At 40.7% G+C, this 18,869-nt stretch overlaps 1 protein-coding gene and 1 long non-coding RNA gene across 12 annotated transcripts; both read right to left on the bottom strand.

Annotated features, from left to right (window-relative positions):
• Positions 1-1,625: 1,625 nt before the first annotated feature.
• On the bottom strand, positions 1,626-9,985 carry LOC126984618 (uncharacterized). Of its 8 annotated transcripts, none has more exons than XM_050838451.1 (7): positions 9,189-9,337; positions 8,876-9,044; positions 8,602-8,762; positions 8,338-8,383; positions 7,579-7,713; positions 5,956-6,904; positions 1,626-2,023 (listed from the first exon to the last, which is right to left on the bottom strand). In XM_050838451.1, exons 6-7 carry the CDS (start codon positions 6,861-6,863, stop codon positions 2,011-2,013), a joined length of 921 nt encoding a protein of 306 aa, XP_050694408.1. In that variant the 5' UTR covers positions 6,864-6,904; positions 7,579-7,713; positions 8,338-8,383; positions 8,602-8,762; positions 8,876-9,044; positions 9,189-9,337; the 3' UTR covers positions 1,626-2,010. The 8 variants fall into 8 exon arrangements, 6 of the variants coding, with proteins under 6 accessions (XP_050694408.1, XP_050694396.1, XP_050694368.1 ...); XM_050838439.1 differs by having other exon boundaries at positions 8,311-8,383; XM_050838411.1 differs by having other exon boundaries at positions 8,338-8,386.
• Positions 9,986-11,714: 1,729 nt separating this feature from the next.
• LOC126984634 (uncharacterized) lies at positions 11,715-18,493 on the bottom strand. Of its 4 annotated transcripts, none has more exons than XR_007737169.1 (5): positions 18,479-18,493; positions 17,903-18,054; positions 16,510-16,619; positions 15,351-15,502; positions 11,843-11,991 (listed from the first exon to the last, which is right to left on the bottom strand). It is a non-coding gene; the product is annotated as an uncharacterized LOC126984634 (long non-coding RNA). The 4 variants fall into 4 exon arrangements; XR_007737168.1 differs by lacking the exon at positions 18,479-18,493 and adding an exon at positions 18,156-18,429; XR_007737167.1 differs by lacking the exon at positions 18,479-18,493 and having other exon boundaries at positions 11,715-11,991; positions 16,510-16,627; positions 17,903-18,423.
• Between the last annotated feature and the right edge of the window lie 376 nt (positions 18,494-18,869).

Consider the following 18,869-nt stretch of genomic DNA (forward strand, 5'->3'; position numbering starts at 1 on the left):
AGGTGTAAGGTGCAGTCAAAGTGATTGGAGGATTATATGATTATACTGTAGGGGCACCAAGTGAATCTGTCTGGTGACAGTGGGGAGTATGTAATAATTGATTCTGTATTATGACGGGGAGAGTGGCAGGCGACGCAAGACGCGTATGGAACCTGCAAGGTCGACCTTTGCCACTATATTACCACCTTTAATGACTGTTTCATGCTTGACAGTTGGCTGAGTAACTATTGTATGTTCAGCACTTTAACAATGGAGCTGCTGAGTTAAATAAGAGCAGGTGATCTATTCTGAGAAACATTCATTGACGACGTAGGCTTACGTGACCGTAGCCTATTCATGTTATCCGTATAATATTTTCTGACCTCAAATTCCAAATTTCTGAAAATTATGATTGATAGACTTCATTTTCTGTTTATTTAGTACTCTTTTACTATAGCGTGTGTCATTTCTTGAATTCACGCAGTCTTGGGATTTGTGCCTTTCCATTCATTACATATTTCCTCCTTGGTCACAAAACGCCAGAAAACGCTTCACGTACATACTCTATCTGGTGTAAGAAAGTCACCACTGACTTGGCTGATGCCCCGGATGATTCAGTTAATCAGGTAGGTAAATAATGAAATAATGATTAAGAATAATTACTGCAAAACACATTAGGTGAAGAATCAGCAGCCAAGCCTAATCTAAAGCAATAAGTGACCCAGGTTTTCTCATGAGTTTGGAAGTGCTCACCTCAGTTCTAAGTGTTACTAAACCCTTGCCAGAAAAGCTGCAGGGGTCACAACAAGAACTGATGGGTGCTCTTGGAAGTGTACAGAGCTGCAAAGATGCATTTCAGTCCCATCGTGATGGAAATAAGTTCAACCAACTTTTCGCCCAAGCTGAGGAAAGGTACGGAGATATCATCCAGAAGCCTTGAACAATCAGTGGTCATCAGAAACATAATTAAGGCTAACCCTCCAACAGCAACTCCATAGGAGTACTATCGAAGAGCTATTTTTCTCCCATTTTCGGACACTGCTTTAGCACAACTCTCGGAAAGGTTTGCATCTAAACACATTAGGAGTTTTTTGTTGGGAAATCTTGTTCCCTCTCTTTCAGTTTATACTGATTTTAGTGAACTGAAGAAGGCAGTTGAATTTTATGGAAAATTTCTTGATGGAGATGCAGATCTCATTGAAGATGAATATCTACGGGGGCAGAGTTATTGGAAGCGTTGTGAATCTCATGAGAGGTCAAAGCAAGTTGTTGAGACATTGGGATGTGCCAAAAAATTGGGCACATATTCAAAATTTTCCACCTTATTGCAAGTTTTTCAACCCTACCTGTTAGCACTTCCACCAATGAGCGATCCTTTAGCACCCTTAAATTGCTTAAAACATACCTTGGGAACCCAATGAGTGAAAGTCGTTTAGATGGACTGGCCTTACTTTGTCTATTGTGACACAAATCTTGATCATGAAGTCCTTGATGAATTTGCACGTAAGAACAGACGCATAAATTTGAGGTAAACCAGTTTCAATGTATTGTTGTTAACAGTAACTTATCTAATTCATCTAGTTAATTTTTATTTTATATTCATAAAATACCTGACCCAGTTTCCATGTATCTTGTAAAAATATGTATTTTTATTTTTTTATTTTTTTTTACGTTGCCTATTGCGCCGGTAGGCATCTTCCCGGTGGGGCCTGATGGTCGGCCCAAGGCTTCTTCCAGGTGGGGCCTGATGGTCGGCCCAGCCCGTTCTGGCGCAGGCGAGTGTTTATAGTGGCGCCATCTTGCATTGGCTCATGCTGCCCCCGGGAACTCGTTCTTGATTCGCTTGGACGGCTTCCTCTAGAGTCCGGGTTGATGGGTGGTCTTCAGGACAGCATGTGGGTAGTTTTAAGCCACTCGGCGGTGACTGAAAAATCCGAGTGGTAGCGTAAGGATTCGAACCCGCGTCGTCCATCACGCGGCGAATGTGGGTCCAGTACGCTATCACTTCGGCCACCGCCTACCCTAAGAGTATTACAGCACCAGCCTGTATAAACGAAGAATATACATGTTATATGAATATAACTTTTTTTTTTCCTTGCCAGTATATTACTTTTTTATCAGAACATGCAGTTCTAAAGTAAGCAGTGTTGTTTTGAGGGTAAATTTTTGCAGTCCAAATCACAGAAATGAACAAGATTTCAAAAGTAATGTTTGCTCAAGTAACATAAAATTAGGACTTTTAAGATTATTTAAATCTCCCAGATTTATGTTGTACTTATATGCTACCAACAAACTTCTAAAATGTACAATGTATGTATATGTACGTATCAATACAGATATGTATAAAAAATAATAAATTTACCCTAGCGAATCCTCAAGCTGTATGGGATCCCTGCGCTTGCAATAATACTGGATGCAGAAAATATATATATATATATATATATATATATATATATATATATATATATATATATATATATATATATATATATATAATATATATATATATATATATATATATTGGTCACCCCCCTTTTCAATTTTCTGGGTACGCCACTGGGTGTGGTAGGGAAGTGGGGTGTGGAGGGTGTAAATGAGAATGGTGAGCAATTGGTGGACATAAGTGCTGGAAGAGAATTGTTTATAGTGAACACCTTCTTTCACCACAAAATGATCCATAGGTATACACTGCATTGATTACACTGCACTCGCGATCAGAAACTTTGAAAGGATGTAATATATGTAAAGGTAGTAAATGTTCATGTTCCAAGGATCAGATACTATTTTAGCAAAGATCAGGATGAAAGGTTGATGGGGATATAGTAGGAGTAAGGGTGAATAAAGTGTTAGCTAGTGAAAAGATAGATAGAAAAGAGGCAAGAGAGGAATATGAGAGTAAAGTATGTGAGAGACTGAGAGAAGCCAGGACAGCAGTTGGAGAAGAAACAAGTTTGGATCCTGCATTCAGTCTGCTTAAAGGTGTAGTGACTACTGCGACATCTGAAGCGGTTGGAGGGTGGAAGAAAGGGAAGTGCATGGAGGACACATGAGAAAAAAGAGGCAACAGAAGATAAGGATTTGGTAAATGAGAGTAAAAGGAAAGTAGATGAGGAGTTTGGTAGGAAGTTGAATGACAATTTTTTTGAGAATAAAAAGTTGTTTTGAAAAGATGGTTAAAAGACAAAGAGGAGGAATGGGGTGAATGAGTGTGTGAGTGAAGAGGATAGTGCTCTTATGAGTAGTAAAGAGGAGGTGAAAGGAGTATGGAAGACATTTTGAATGCTTAATGAATGCCAAGATGGAAGGGGAAGCAAGTTGCGACAAGGCATCGTCCCTTCAGATTGGAAAAAGGCTAACGTGACACCGATTTTTAAGAAAGGAGACAAAAAAGTACCAGGTAATTACAGGCCCATTAGTCTAACTTCGGTTGTAGGTAAGCTACTTGAGGGCATAATTAGAGACAAAATTGTGAGTTACCTTGAAAGCCACTCATTAATTGGGGACTCACAACATGGCTTCCGAAACAAAAGATCCTGCCTATCAAATCTATTAACCTTTTATAACGACCTCTTCACTGTTTATAACGTAACCAAATCACTGGACGTAGTCTATCTTGATTTCCAGAAAGCGTTTGATAAAGTCCCGCATCATAAATTACTTTACAAATTAAAGCAAATAGGTATTGACGGTCAAGTAAACCAATGGATCGCGAATTGGTTGAGCAACAGACAATAAAGAGTAGTGATTGACGGATTTAACTCAGAGTGGGCGCCGGTCACTAGTGGCGTCCCTCAGGGCTCGGTTCTTGGCCCAGTGCTCTTCATTATTTACATCAACGACGTGGATGTTGGACTCAATAACCGCATTAGTAAATTTGCAGACGACACAAAGATTGGTAACTCGGTTCTCACTGACGAAGACAGGCAAAGCCTCCAAGAGGATTTGCACAAAATTTCAGCTTGGTCGGATAGATGGGAGATGCCCTTCAACGTAGGCAAGTGCCAGGTCCTTCAAGTTGGAACGAGGAAGAAGAAGTTCGATTACGAAATGCGCGGCATTAAACTCAAAAGCGTTCAATGCGTCAAGGACCTGGGGGTCAAAATCGCGTCAAACCTCAAATTCTCACAGCAATGCATCGATGCAGCAAATAAAGCGAACAGAATGTTGGGCTCCATTTAAAAGAAACTTTTTATTTAAGAATAAAGATGTAATACTCCCGCTCTACAACAGTTTAGTCAGACCCCACTTGGAATATGCGGTACAGTTTTGGTCTCCCCACCATGCAAAGGATATTGCTAAATTAGAAGGTGTTCAGCGTTGGGCAACAAAAATTATCCCTTCCTTGCGCAACAAATCCTACGAAGAAAGGCTTTCTACCCTTAACATGTTCTCTCTTGAGAAACGTCGCCTCCGAGGAAAACTGATCGAATGTTTTAAAATACTTAATGGTTTCACGAATGTAGACAGATCAACATTGTTTATGATCGATGACACTTTGCGCACGAGGAACAATGGCGTAAAACTCAGATGTAGACAAGTAAATTCAGACTGCACCAAATTTTTCTTCACCAACATTGTAGTGCGAGAATGGAATAAGCTCCCACCATCAGTGGTCCAGTGTAACACGATTGACTCCTTCAAAAATAAGCTCGACCGTCAATTCCTTCAACTTAATATCAACTAGAGTAGAAATGCAATGTTTTGGAGTCTTCTGATTAATGTAAAATAGTGTCAAGCATGGGAATGGAAGCAGGGAAAAAGTGTGCGCAGAGAGGAAATAGTAAAGAAGAGGTAAAAAAAGCAATAGCTAGACTAAAGTGTAGCAAAGCGCAGGTGTAGGTAGATGGAATAACAGTAGAAATGTGAAAGCATGGATGAAGAGATAGAATGGATGTTGTTGATGTGTGACTGTGCATGGAGACAGAGAGAGGTACCAGATGAGTGGAGAAAGGCAAAGGTAGTAGTAATAACTATAAGGGAATATGTTTTCTTAGTTTGCCAGAAGTATATGAGAGAGTTTTGACAGAGATTGATGGAAGTAACAGGAGGAAAGGTTAGTAAAGAGGAAGGAGGGTTTAGGAAGGGAAAAGGTTGTGTAGATCAGCAATCTGCAATTATAATAATTTTAGAGGAGTATTTGTAAAAAGGTAAAAAATTGTACACAGCCTTCATGGACCTAGAGAAACCATATGATAGGATGGAAAGGGAGGCTCTATGAAGTGCTCTAAATATATATGGGGTGAGAGGACAGTTACTGGAAGGAGTTAAGGCCTTCTGTAGGGATGCAAATGCATGGGTAAGAGTGGATGGAGAACTCAGCGAGAGTTTTGCCATAGGATTGGGAGTGGGACAGGGATGTGATGTTGCCATCGCTGTTCAATATTTTCATGGATAGTTGTATGAGGAAAATGAAAGCCAAAGTGGGAAAAGTAGAAGCAAGAAGTTGAATGGAGTGAGTTGGGTCGTGGTTGCATGTCTATTTGCAGATGATACTATGTTGCTTGCAGAGAGTGAGGAGGAGCTTCAGAGTGGTAGATGAATTTTATAATGTGTGTGGGAGAAGGAAACTAAAAGTGAATGTAGGGAAAGGTAATGTTTTTTGAGAGGAGGGATGTAGAGGTATGTAAAATTAGGACACCGTGTAGAGTGTACCAGCAGAAAGATGTGGAATTGTTTTACGAGGTGCAAGAATGTAATCATAATCATGACCATGTCTGGAAACTAATGAAATGATTCTCCAGAGATGTATGCTTGATACACCACATATACATCTAAATACAGTACTGGACAAAAACTTACTCTCTGATAAACTATTCAGTACAATACAAACATGAGAAATGTAGTTTCTTAAATTAATACAGTATTTCAGCTAAGCAGCTTAATGGCCAGAACCATGATTCTTAGCATTAGCTTGATTCTGTGAAACATTTATTGATAAGTTCCTTTGTCGTTTTGCAGCCTTATCAATAAGGTTACCCCTCCCGCTTTCGGCCTTTGCCAAAAGGTGCAGCTCCTCTTGGCATGCCAGTAATACGTCTTGCCACCGAAGTAGGCTGACAAGGTATTTTACCACGGCCAGCTCCTGTCTTACCTACACCTGATGATGCAGCATTGAAAAAAATGCTGGTTAATTGACTGGTAGTTCTAACTGCTTTGAAAAAAATGCTGGTTAATTGACTGGTAGTTCTAACTGCTTTTAGTTTCTTTATAAACTTATGCAAACCTGCAAGAACATCATCTTCATATTTACTAAACAGCTCCAGCAAAGTGCTGTTCATTTCATTTATCCCCTCTACACCAGCTCTTGATGGCTTAACATTATTTCCAACTAACTCACTGTTGTCATTTTGGGGCACAGATTCAGTGGATGTGGACTGCATCAGCTCTAGTCCTTCCCTGACATAGTTACTGCTGTGCTCATCAGGTATGGCAGGCGAATTGCTCCTGCTATGTTCTTGTTTTTCTGTCTTATGAGATGTGGATGTTGTTACAGCAGTTTTTTCATTATGATTACAAGATGGACCACTGGAGTTTTCCTGCTTATTAGGACATTCCTTAAAGTCAGCAAAGAAATCAAGAGGGGGCACATTTTCTTTGCCAAGAACTATACCTGCAAGCCACTGCCTATTTTCAGGGGTATTGCTAAATATCTGTGGCAACTGCAGGAGGTAAGCCTCTGAGCATGCTATTTGGTGTTTACATGCTTGACCTGTCTGACCAATTTTGCACTCACATATACCAGTTTTTAAATCAACAACATACTGTACACCAGTCTCATTACTACTACTACCGGGAAATTGAACTTTTGGCTGGTTTTGTTGGTTTTCTTCAGCCCAGTGCAACATCACAGAGACATGTCTGCATATACTTATCATATATTTCATTCATGAAGATTAGCAACTGAGTGATATTGTAGGCCTTGCATCTGGAAGGGAAAAATATCAATCAGTACTAGAAAACAAAACAAGGCAATCAGATTAGTGCAATATGTATATACTGTACACAGGGAAAGTGCTTGGAGTCTATATTGTAAAGTAAAAGGAGAGTGGGTCAATAGAATCATCTTTGGGAGGATGGCCATAACAGTAACATTCAAGTATAAGGTCACTATGTACAGTAAAATTATATTAAGGAGGTAACCAGGACTTAAAAGAGAAAAAGAGTTGATGCAGAGTGCAGTAAAATAGCCCAGTGAATGGTGAAACAGGGGTCACCAAAAGATCAGCCACCCCAATGTAACCTTCATTCTATGAGTATTTTAAACAGATTAACATGTAATACCTAACCTAGGGCTACCCATGCATACGCTCTGTGACATAATTATCACACTTACATGGACTTATTGATCTATGTAATTGGCAGGTATTACTAAAGGTTACTTGCATAAGGCAAGTCAGATGTTATGGGTAAATCACACAATCTAAGCAAGTCAGATGTTATGGGTAAATCACACAATCTAATTTGGGATAAGTTGAGTTAGGTGAGGTTCATTAGTTTATTACCAGTGCTCAAAATTACAACAGCACAGGACATGATAGTTGCTTTTACTAAAAAGATAACTGATCATCAGGTGATGTGTGACGTATAAACTCTTCTAACCTGTTAAGGATGACATCTTTGATGATTGCTATGTTGGCCTCTGCAAAATTGTTGGTTTGGTGGCCACGCAGCAAACTTCCAGCCCTGTACATGATGCTCCATTCCTTCCTCCTCTCGATCATTGTCGTCAGGTATCTGCCAATACTGGATAATATTACATCTTATCTACGACGCCTTGCTCCACCAGGAAGCTGTCATGGCAGAAGCATCTACATATAACTTTATCAAAGCATTTCACTAATACAGTGCAACTTTGCCATAAAAAGTTCAAATATATAGAATAAAGTGCAAGGGCTCGGATATGCAAAAGTCTATCTATGCATATATCTATAAACCGGGCACATTTCTCCCTTAGTGGAGGGTAGTCGAGACAAGGCGTCTCCACACACATGCACACTCACTCACTAACAGGAACTCCTCTTATCTCAACCTTTATGCCTCTAGGGGAGAGAGAAGGGATCCCACTCACACAGCAGAGCTCCAGAGTCAGCTTTGCCCTACCATACGGATGGTAATATTCGCAACAGGGCCCGACAGCAGAGCCGGTTTACCCCTACTACATCATGAGTGATCCCTTCCCTTTCCCGGAGAAGTAACTGCATAAAATACAATTAAGACTGCATTGCATTTCACAAATAATTAGCTCAACAGTTTCAGAAGCAGGCAAAATAACAAAGAAAAAGGCAGGCAATCCACCACCAGATTGGAATCATACTGTAATGAATATCTTACAATTATATATTCCATGACAGTAATTACCAATTGTCATGTCACCAATCCCAGTAGTTTCTTCTCCCAGGAACTTCTTCTTTAGTGTGAGGAAAATGAACACCATATCAATAAGAGAACAGTTCACATTACTTATATTCCTTAATGAAAAATCAATATCCATATAAATTTCATAAGTAGTACTAAACCTAAAAACAGTATTCTATATATTATGTAAGTAAAGGCAAATATATCACTGTGATATATGGGTACCGTACTAATTTAGATGAAAACCTATCACAAACTTATAATTACCTGGTATATTTCTCATACCGCTTGCCCTCTGGTGTCTGATATAAGGCATCCCAGTGATCAAAAAACTGAGCTTCAGAGTCTGCATACACCAACTGCTTGGCTATGCTCATCAGCAGTGGGCGATGCTCTTTCTTGATCTTGTGGGACCCATCAAGTAGCCACTGAAATGCAATTAGTTTTTCTATCTTAGGTCTGCATGGGTTACCATTAATTTAAACAGTACATATATTAGAGAAATTATATCAAGATAATTGGTCCCAATTAGATACAGTACCTCTATACTTGTTGCAGAATGTGGAAAACACAAAGGAATTGTTCAGCTTCTGGCCAAACTGTTCTTAGTGCCTTCCTCATAGGGTCACTGCTGTCCGTGATAAAGACTTTTGGGTGACCTTGGCTGTAGAATGCCCTCTCACCAAGCACCTTCTTCAGTAAGAGGAAACCTGAAAGATAGAAATGTATCATCAGCTTTATATCAGCCTAAAATCACTGTAAATGTATTCTTGCTTGCCATAATGCACAGTATTTTCCATCACACAAACCCCATTTTCAATTTCACAGATTATTGAAGTCCACTAAGACTTTACCTTTGGTGTAACTTGTTTCCTCTTGTGATGATGTAAATATTACACCAAGAGGGAGAGCTCCTACAGGGCTGGCACAAAGAAGAGGTGTCAGTGCTGTGTTTATTTGGTCAACATGAGAAGTGGTATCAACAAACACAACTTCTCTAGATTCCCGAAACTCTTGATGAATCTTAGACATGAACTTTGTAGCCAAGACAATTCCTTTGTGGCATTTCTCTCCATGCAGACAAATGACTTTCTGATGGTAGATGCATAGCTGTGAATCTAATATTTTCTTGGCAGTAAAGCATATATTATTTTTCTTCTCTAAGATTTCTTTCCATTTCCATGCTTAATCTGGACTCCATACACTTGTCTTGAGATGCACATAACTGGGATCATTTCTAATAACAATATTTGTGTAGCCAGAATCTTCAAAGTCTAGGTCTAATTCTATGTTGCGTGTTGCACAAATTTCAGTACGAAGCCAGGAGGACTGAAGGAGGCATGTAAAGTTTGTTTACGAATAGCTTCCCTTCCAATGGTAAAGACGAGCGATGACGTTCGGGGATATGATTGGCTGCGAGAGCGAGGTATTGAGACAATGGGGGGATACAGCCTACCCTAGCCTACTGGCTAGGGTAGGTTGGCAGGCACTCTTGAAGCTTAAGGGGGAGATCCCCCTATGTTTAAGAAATAGCGCGAGTTTCTTCTAATTCACACAGTACATGCATAGCATTATGCTAATCATCATATCCATATTTGGTGTGGATATGACTGAAAAAAAAAATTATGAATTTTTTTGTGTTTTTTCAAAAATTTTGGAATTCGTTTGGAATCGCCAATTCTTCACCAATTTTAATGTGATTTTTACAGTAATATCACATCATCTATGTTACCATATATCCGAACCGAAATTTTTGAAAATCTTCTTTTTTTATTCTTTTTTATTTATTTTTTTTTTTACTAGTCTAGACGTGAAAAAATCACTGAAAAAAATGTTTTTACCTATTTTCAAATTTTGGATTCGGATTCATTTTCTACAACCATTCAATGCTTTTGTCCCAAAATTTCGGCCAAATCGGACAAAAACTAAAGGAGGAGATAGCATTTGTGTGTGAAAATCCATGGTTTTGAGAAAACAGCGATCAAAGTTTGCCTTCCGATTTTTCATGTTCCAAGTGAAGTGAAACTATAATAAGAGATTCCAGTTATATTTGTTTATGCATATGGATACATATGGTGTTTATACCTAATAATCTGGCACCTGGTCCCCCCATAATAAAAATTTATTAGGTATTACATGCTCGAAGGCAAGGGTATCATGATGCGCCACATCACTCATTGTAGCCAGGTTTGATTAGAACACCCCAGCCTGATATTGTTTGCTAGGGCTGCCTGGTGTTTTCTTTTTCTGACGTCTCTTCCTCTTTCTAGGTGTTAGTCTTCTTTCCTCCTTTCATTCCTCGACCCTCACCCGTCACAAGGCTGTGGTATACTTGTTGGAGGTTTACTTCAGTATACTTGTTTTCCTCCCCACCTGCTAGCTTGAATGTTCTAGGTGGTGCATGGCAATAATTAGTTCCACATTCCTTGCAATCAACACTGATGGTGGTGTCCCATCTGTTAGCAGCAGGTGTTACTACTACGTTCTTCCTGCATCCTCGCTTCTTGCATTGGAGCTCAGCAACCATAGCACGTAACTGGCTTCCAGTTACGATATATTTCTCGTCATACTCTTCAGTAACAGCAGGCAAACGGCTGGATGTAAGGTGAGTCCTTGTCAATGCACGTGGCACGCGAAGCGTGGCAGCAGCAGGTGTTGAAGATGACGATGCAGCAGGTGTGGAAGCAGCAGATGACGATGCAGCAGGTGTTGATGCAGCAGATGATGATCCAGCAGGTGTGGAAGCAGCAGATGATGATGCAGCAGGTGTGGTGATGGAGGCGGTGGAAGTACCGTGGTAGGCAGCATGTGTGGTGGTGGTGGTGGCTGCAGGCCAGCATCCTTACTCTCACGTTCAGCAGCGATGTTTTCCTTCCTCTCCCTGCCCAATACCCAGGCTCTTCTACTCTGTAGTATTCTCCTCTTCAACTCATTCGGAAGCAGATCTTAAAATAAGGCACGGATCAGTACAAGATAAGCAGGAGGAGCGGCGGCATGTCATACCCCTCTGGCATCTCTTCTCTCTCTGATCGGCGTGATCGCTATACGCGCTGCTGGCTGCTGGCTGGGAGGGTTGGGAAGGATGGTTCAGGATGCCAGAGGTATGAGAATGTGTTTTCACTTCATTATTTCTTCATAAAATAGTTATTTCAAGCGTAAAAAAAAACAAAAAAAAACATGCATACTCCTCCCTTACTTGCGCGTCACGGACATTTAATAGACATTTAAAGGGCTGCTCGCTAGGCCCTTTAAAATTGCGGTAGAGAAAAAAGAACTTCACCATTTGATACTAGAGGGATACTAGGTGTTGCCTGGCTGTAGAACAGAAAACCGATATTTTTCACCCGCATCTACAAAAATTAAGGCGAATCTCCCCCTTAAGTGCCAACAGTAGTACCCCAGGAGAGTTAGGCTAGCACTCTTGAAGCTTAGGTGCCACAGGGTAGGTTGGCAGGCACTCTTGAACCATGTGACAAGACCAGCCAGTGCCCAGGGCCTTAGGGTAGGGATGCTGTGGGTGTTGGGGCACTAGCAGACAGGTGCCATAGGGGTGTCAGGTCAAAGGTCATGCCACTGGGCCTGTTGTGACCAGAGCCTCATTTGGACAACAGCCTCGTGCTCCTCTTGTATACAACGTGCCAGGGCTCGGTTCTCCTCCTGAAGGGAAAGAAAGGATCAGAAGTAGAAAATAATATATAATAATAATAATAATAATAATAATAATAATAATAATAATAATAATAATAATAATAATAATAGTGGTCAGGTCACCATCGAGAGAGAGAGAGAGAGAGAGAGAGAGAGAGAGAGAGAGAGAGAGAGAGAGAGAGAGAGTATACCTAGTTGTGACATACGGGAAAAGAGCTACACTCGTGCTGTCCCGTCTCCATATCCTCTCTTATCCAACTCTTCCTTAAAATCATGAATGTTTCTTGCACAAACCACCTCCTCCTCCAGTCTATTCCATAGCTCAATGCTTCTGTTTGGGAAGCTAAATTTTTTCACATCTCGCCTACACGTGGTCTCCCTCAACTTTTTTCCATGTCCTCTCGTTTCTCTCTTGCTCCACACACACAGGTCCTCTCTGTCCAGATTCTCCACCCCGCTCACCACCCTGTACACCACTATCAGGTCTCTTTCTCTTCTTTCCTCCAGGGTTGTGAGCAAACATTATTGGCGCCAGCACCGAACCTTGTGGGGCCCCACTCCTCACTGGGCACCAGTTGGAAACCTTGTCCTTGATTATTGTCCTCATTTCCCTGTTAGTTAGGAAGTCCTCCAGCCACTTCATCAGTCCATCACCCACTCCACCCCTAATTTTAATTTTCCAAATTAGTCTTCTGTGCGGTACTTTGTCGAATGCCTGTGTGTGTGAATGTGTGTATTTACTTAGTTGTATTTACCTAGTTGTAGTTTTACAGGGCCTGGGCATTATGCTCGTGTGGTCCCGTCTCCGTATCTGCATTTATCCAACTTATCTTTAAAGCTTTGCACAGTCCTCACTGATACTACATCCTCGCTCAGACTGTTCCAAACCTCTACATTTCTTTGCGGGAAGCTATACTTCTTTGTGTCTCTCAAGCATCTCCCCTTTCTCAATTTTTTTACTGTGTCCTCTCGTATTTCTGCTTATGTTTCCTTCTGTTAGTAGCAGTTCTTCATTATCTACCTCATCTATTTTGTTTAATAATTTATAAATTTGGATTAGGTCTCCCCTTTCTCTTCTTTGTTCCAGTGTTGTTAAGTTCATTTCCTTTAATCTTTCCTCGTATATTAATCCCTCCAACTCTGGGACCATTTTTGATGCCATCCTCTGTATTCTTTCAGTTTCTTTATATGCTTCTTCTTATGGGGGGACCACACTACCTCTGCATATTCTAATTTTGGTCTAATCATGGTAGTGATTAGCCTTCTCACCATGTCCTTGTCCATGTAGTTAAATGCTACTCCAATATTTCTCACCAAGTTATATGTGTCCCTAAAGATCCGATTTATATGACTCTCTGGTTGATTATCATCCCTCATCACTACTCCCAGATCTCTCTCTTCATGCACTTTTTTTAATGTTTCACCATTTCCCATTTTGTATATCCAGATTGGTCTTGTTTCACTTTTACCCATTTCCATAACATGACATTTTTTCACATTAAATTCCATCTCCCAATCCATACTCCATTTCCAAATTCTGTATAGGTCTTCTTGCAATATTTCACAATCTTCTTTGTTTCTCATGTTTTTGTAATTTAGCGTTGTCAGCAAATAGGTTTATGTAGCTATTAACTCCTTCAGCCATGTCATTTACATATACCAGGAAGATTATCTGTGCTAATACTGAACCCTGTGGTACTCCGCTTTCTACATTTCTCCATTCTGATTTTATGTCCTTGACCACTGTTCTCATCTCCCTTCCCATTAGGCAGCTTGCCATCCATTTTTTCATATTTCCTTTCAATCCTCCTTTATTTTCCAGTTTCCATAATAGTCTTGTATGTGGAACTTTGTCGAAGGCCTTTTTTAAATCTAGATAAATACAATCAACCCATCCATCCCTTTCCTGTGTTCTGTCTGTCACTCTTGAGTAAAAACTGAGTAAGTTTGTAACACATGATCGGCCCTTTTGAAATCCATATTGTTTGCTGGTAATTAACTTATGCTCTTCTAGAAATTTAGTCCACTGTTTCTTTATTATTTTCTCACATATTTTGCACAAAACACTTGTCAGGGATATGGGTCTGTAGTTTGAAGGTTCATCTTTCCTTCCACTTTTATATATGGGGACCACTTCAGTCCTTCTCCACTCTTTGGGCACCGTACCTGTTGCTACTGAGCATCTTATGATGTCGTATATTGGAACAATTAATTCATCTCTACATTTTTAAAAAATATACCCAGAGACTCCCATCTGGTCCTACTGCTTTTCCCTCTTCTAGTTCTCCCAGTAATTTATAGATCTCTTCTTTGTTTACCATAATCTCTTCCATATGAACTTCTATTTTATTCTCTTGTGGCTCAATAAAGATTGTTTCTTTGGTAAAGACTTGCTGGAATTTTCTATTTAATAACTCTGCCATACCTTTAGGGTCATTGACTTCCACTTTCCCGTCTCTCAGTCTTTCTATTGTTTCTTTCGGTTTAGTCTACCCATTTATAAATCTGTAAAACAACTTAGGCTGCTCTTTGCATTTTTCCACAATATCCTTCTCATATCCCTTTTCTTCTTCTTTCCTTATTTTCACATATTCATTTCTCGCCATTCTGAAGTCTTCTTTGTTTCTTTGATTCTTCCTTCTTTTTAATCTTTTCCATGCTTTGTCCCTTTTTTCTTTTGCATTTGCACATTTGGCATTAAACCAGTCCTTCCTACCCTTAACTTTGGGTCTGTATACGGGTACATATTTTTTGACACCGGTGTTATAGGCTTCCATAAAGATATCATACTTTTCTTGTACTTTATTTTTTCTCAGTAACTCATCCCATTCCACTTTCTCGTAAAACTTCCAAAGATTTTCCATGTCTGTCTTAATATAGTTTAGCCTGTTTGATTTGTAAGATTCGTCCTCTTTAGTAACCTCCACTTCTGTATCAATCTCTATGGCTACATGATCACTCTTGCCCAGTGGACATCCATGCCTTAGTTCATCCTTGATGTATATTCCTTTTGTTAGTACTAGGTCCAGTCTTGCCAGTTCATCGTCACTTCTGTATCTTGTATGTTCATTCACTCTTTGTATCATAAGATTTTCCATCATCAATCTTAGGAATCTATCTCCCCCTGCGTTATCTCCACTATTACTCTCGAATACCTCCCAGTCAATCTCTTTACAATTGAAGTCACCAACTAGCATAACTTTTTTGTTTTCCTTAAGCATCTCTCTAAGTCTATAACAGAGAAAGGAATGAAAGATCTTGATTGTCTTGCATCAGGAAACAGGACAGTGTGTGTGTATGCATGTAATGTGTGTATATGTGTATGAGTGTGTGTGTGTGTGTGTGTGTGTGTGTGTGTGTGTGTGTACCTGTAGCCGTACAGTATCTGCATCTCCTCCCCGAGTCTGGTTATCTTCGTTCGGTCAGCCTTTAACTTCCGCTTGAGGTCGTGGTTCATGGACAACAGTTCCTCATGCTCTGCTGCAACAAGCACCTAGCACTGGTGGCCCACCAGTGCTGTCTGGGGGGGGAACAGGAGGGTCAATAGATAAATAGATTGATAAAGAAATACAGAAATACATGTTTGAAAGGGGAAAAGGCTGATTGATAAAATATTACAAGCTTGAATGTGTGAAAGAAAGGGGAGAAGGGGAAAGGCAGATAGATAGATAAATTGATAAATAATAGGAAAAGAATATAATAAGGGGCAGGGGAGCAGGAGGAGGAGGAAGAAGAGGAGGAGGAGGAGGAAGAGCTATATATCAAACTACCCATGGAAATACTACTAACACAACCTCCACCAAAGCCTTGTCAGACTATCCCTAGGCTCATAACACTACCCATGGAAATACTGCTAACACAACCTCTACCAAAGCCTTGTTGAGCCGTTGCTAGGCTCAAGGAAACACTACTAACACAACCTCCACCAATGCCTTGTCAAACTATCCCTAGGCTCATAACACTACCCATGGAAATACAGCTAACACAACCTCCACCAAAGCCTTAACAAGTTTGAAATTCTGGGCTCTCAGCAAGGATATTACAAGCCTGGATCAGCCCTATAAGTTACTAGCCTGAACCAGCCCTAATCAGGATATAGGCGTCTTCATTCTTTCCTCCCCTCAGCTGGAAACTCTTGAGCAGCTTCCCTTTGAATGTATTGCCTCCTGCCTAGGACTTGAAGGTAGATAAAGGTAGAGAGAGGTAGAAATGGTTAAGGAAGAAGACTGAGGTGAGTAGAAGGTATATTGGAGGGACATAGAGATAGATTAAAGGTAGACAAAGGTAGAAAGAGGTACATAGAGGAGACCTAAAGGGAAATAGAAGGAACAGGGAAGGAAGATTGAGGAAAAGAGGAAAATAGAAGAAGGAGAAGAGAGGAAGAGAGAAGGAAAATAGGAGAGAGAGAGAGAGAGAGAGAGAGAGAGAGAGAGAGAGAGAGAGAGAGAGAGAGAGAGAGAGAGAGAGAGACAAAAAGAGAAAATAAAATAAAAATAAATAAATAAACAAACAGAAATCAATAGTTACCCTTGCGATGATGTGTCCCATATGCTTGAACATGTATTGGCGGAGCAGGCGGTTGGTGGTTGACAGGTAGTTGATCAGCTGGCGCACTCTTCACTGGCTCCAGCAACTCCCTGCGGAACTGTCATGTTTATTATTATTATTATTATTATTATCATTATTATTTCTTTTTACAGTAAAAGGAGATAGCTCAGTACAGTATGGGGTTCCTTCCTTCCTCTCTCTCTCTCTCTCTGTGTGCGGCTTCAGTGTTCAACTCTGAGACCTCTTTGTTAATTTTCAAAAAGTTCCCCCAGCTATGCCCCCCCCCTCATTAACCTATGATGGCTACCCCCCCTCCCCCCCTAAAAAACAGCCCAAAAACAGGGGGGAAGAGGTCGAGGGGAGCGAAGACCCCTGTTAGGTGGGTTACGTCAAGTTACAGTGTGGCCGACAGAAGTTACCGTAAGTGTTTCGGGTAATAAGAAAAAGCCCCCTAAGTGTGTGCGTATGTGTGTATGTGTGTGTGTTTGTGTATTTACCTAGTTGTGACATACGGGAGGGTCCGAGGGGGTCAAATTAGGTTAGGAAATTTATGTTAGGGTAAGTTAGGTTAGATTTTAGGTTAGTTTAAATTTACTCGGCTTGCTCAAATCAAATATGAAAACAGGGAGGGGCTGAGGGGGTCAAATTAGGTTAGGTAATTTAAATTATGGTAAGTAAGGTTAGATTTTTTTACCTGCAGTGTGTGCCGACGGGTAGTTTAGGGTAGGGGAGCAACGTTACCAGATTGTCGTACTTGGCATATTGTTTTTGCCAATTTCTGACCCAAAACTATCACAGCCATAAAGATAACTATATGCATTTATAATTATTGTTAAAATCAGTAATTATCGATACTCTTTTTTGCAATATTTATGGGCCAGAAACCAGAAAATACAATGTTATGTCTACGGTTATCTGGTAACGTTGAGGGGAAGTGAGGGAGAAAAATAAAGCATTGTTCTTGGGTCCCGCGGGTGTTATTCTATACATTTACCATCCCTGGCACCAACGACTGACATCACACTGCTTCTGGCACCACACAAATCTATGGCACTATAAACACTGCCTGGCACCACATATCAATGTCTGTGGCATTGCATAACACCAGAGCCCACGTCACAAGGGGGGGGGGGGGTTACACCAGGTAAGTTAAGCAGTAACGAGACACTGTAACACTGGGTAACTAATCTGTTTTGCATCACGTAACACCTTAACATAGCACTGTCTGTGGCACTACTAACACTGTCTGGCACTATGGAATACACACTTGTCACGTCACACTGCCCGTCACCTCAACACAGAACACTACAAACCATAACACACATCTATCCCTTCCCCAGTAACACAACAATGAATTCTAACACTGTCTTACCCCAAATAACACTCCACTAGGCCTTGGACCCCACTTTAGTAATTTTCTTTGGTATTGTCTTTGTTGTTACTTTGGTGAGTCTTATGATTGTTGTGCTCGCTGTTTCCACATTTGTAGTATAGTTTGTTTTTTCTCAGTGACACTTCGGTTGTCTGTAAAAAGTAAAAGATTAGCCAGTTTTTCTTCTTCAGTTGTTGTGTTCACTTCAAGGAAGGGTAGTTGTTGTCTGATGTTTCTGTAGCCTATGCATCACAGTGTAGTAGGAAGTGTTCTAGCGTTTTGTCTTGGTTAGTGTTGCATTGTGTGCACAGTGTGTTCCCGTTGGTGTGCCTGTTTCTGTTGTTTAATTTGAGGGTGTTGCTGCGACAGCGCATTAAAATCTTGCTGGCCTCGTCATTTTCATAGAGGTCAGTTTCCTTGATGTCAGGTTTGTATCTTCTGTATAGGGTGAGGGAGTCTCTTGCAAGTAATTCATTTTTCCATTCTTGGGTATCTTTTTCTTTTATGGATGTTACTATCTTCTGTTGTGTCGTGTTGCTGAGGCTGTATATATTGATGATATATTCATGGAGGTACTTGAGCACTGTTTTTGTCCACTTGTCTTTGCTATGTTATGCCGGACGTGTTACTTGGGTTCCGTGTCGCCGTCAGGAGACTCCGTGGGAGGGAGATATGTAAACACTTTGCACAGCTTCTGGATAACATGTAGCAAAAGTATGTGCGAGTTGGCAACACTTCCCGCCTGGCGCCTGGCCGCGCCCCGCGGGGCGCGGACGAGGTTTTGCTCGCTCTTCCCGGAGCCTTCTAGAGCCCCATGGACGCCGGGGGAAGCTTCCAGCACAACACTATCCCCCCCTCTTAATTGTGATCGTCCCGATCACACACTTAACTATATACAAACATAAGAGAATTAATCAAAAACATAATAATCGTCATATCGCTGTGGACGCCTGCGTTGTCTCTGTCT

This window comes from Eriocheir sinensis, chromosome 5, assembly GCF_024679095.1.
Source record: "Eriocheir sinensis breed Jianghai 21 chromosome 5, ASM2467909v1, whole genome shotgun sequence".
Lineage (NCBI taxonomy): Eukaryota > Metazoa > Arthropoda > Malacostraca > Decapoda > Varunidae > Eriocheir > Eriocheir sinensis.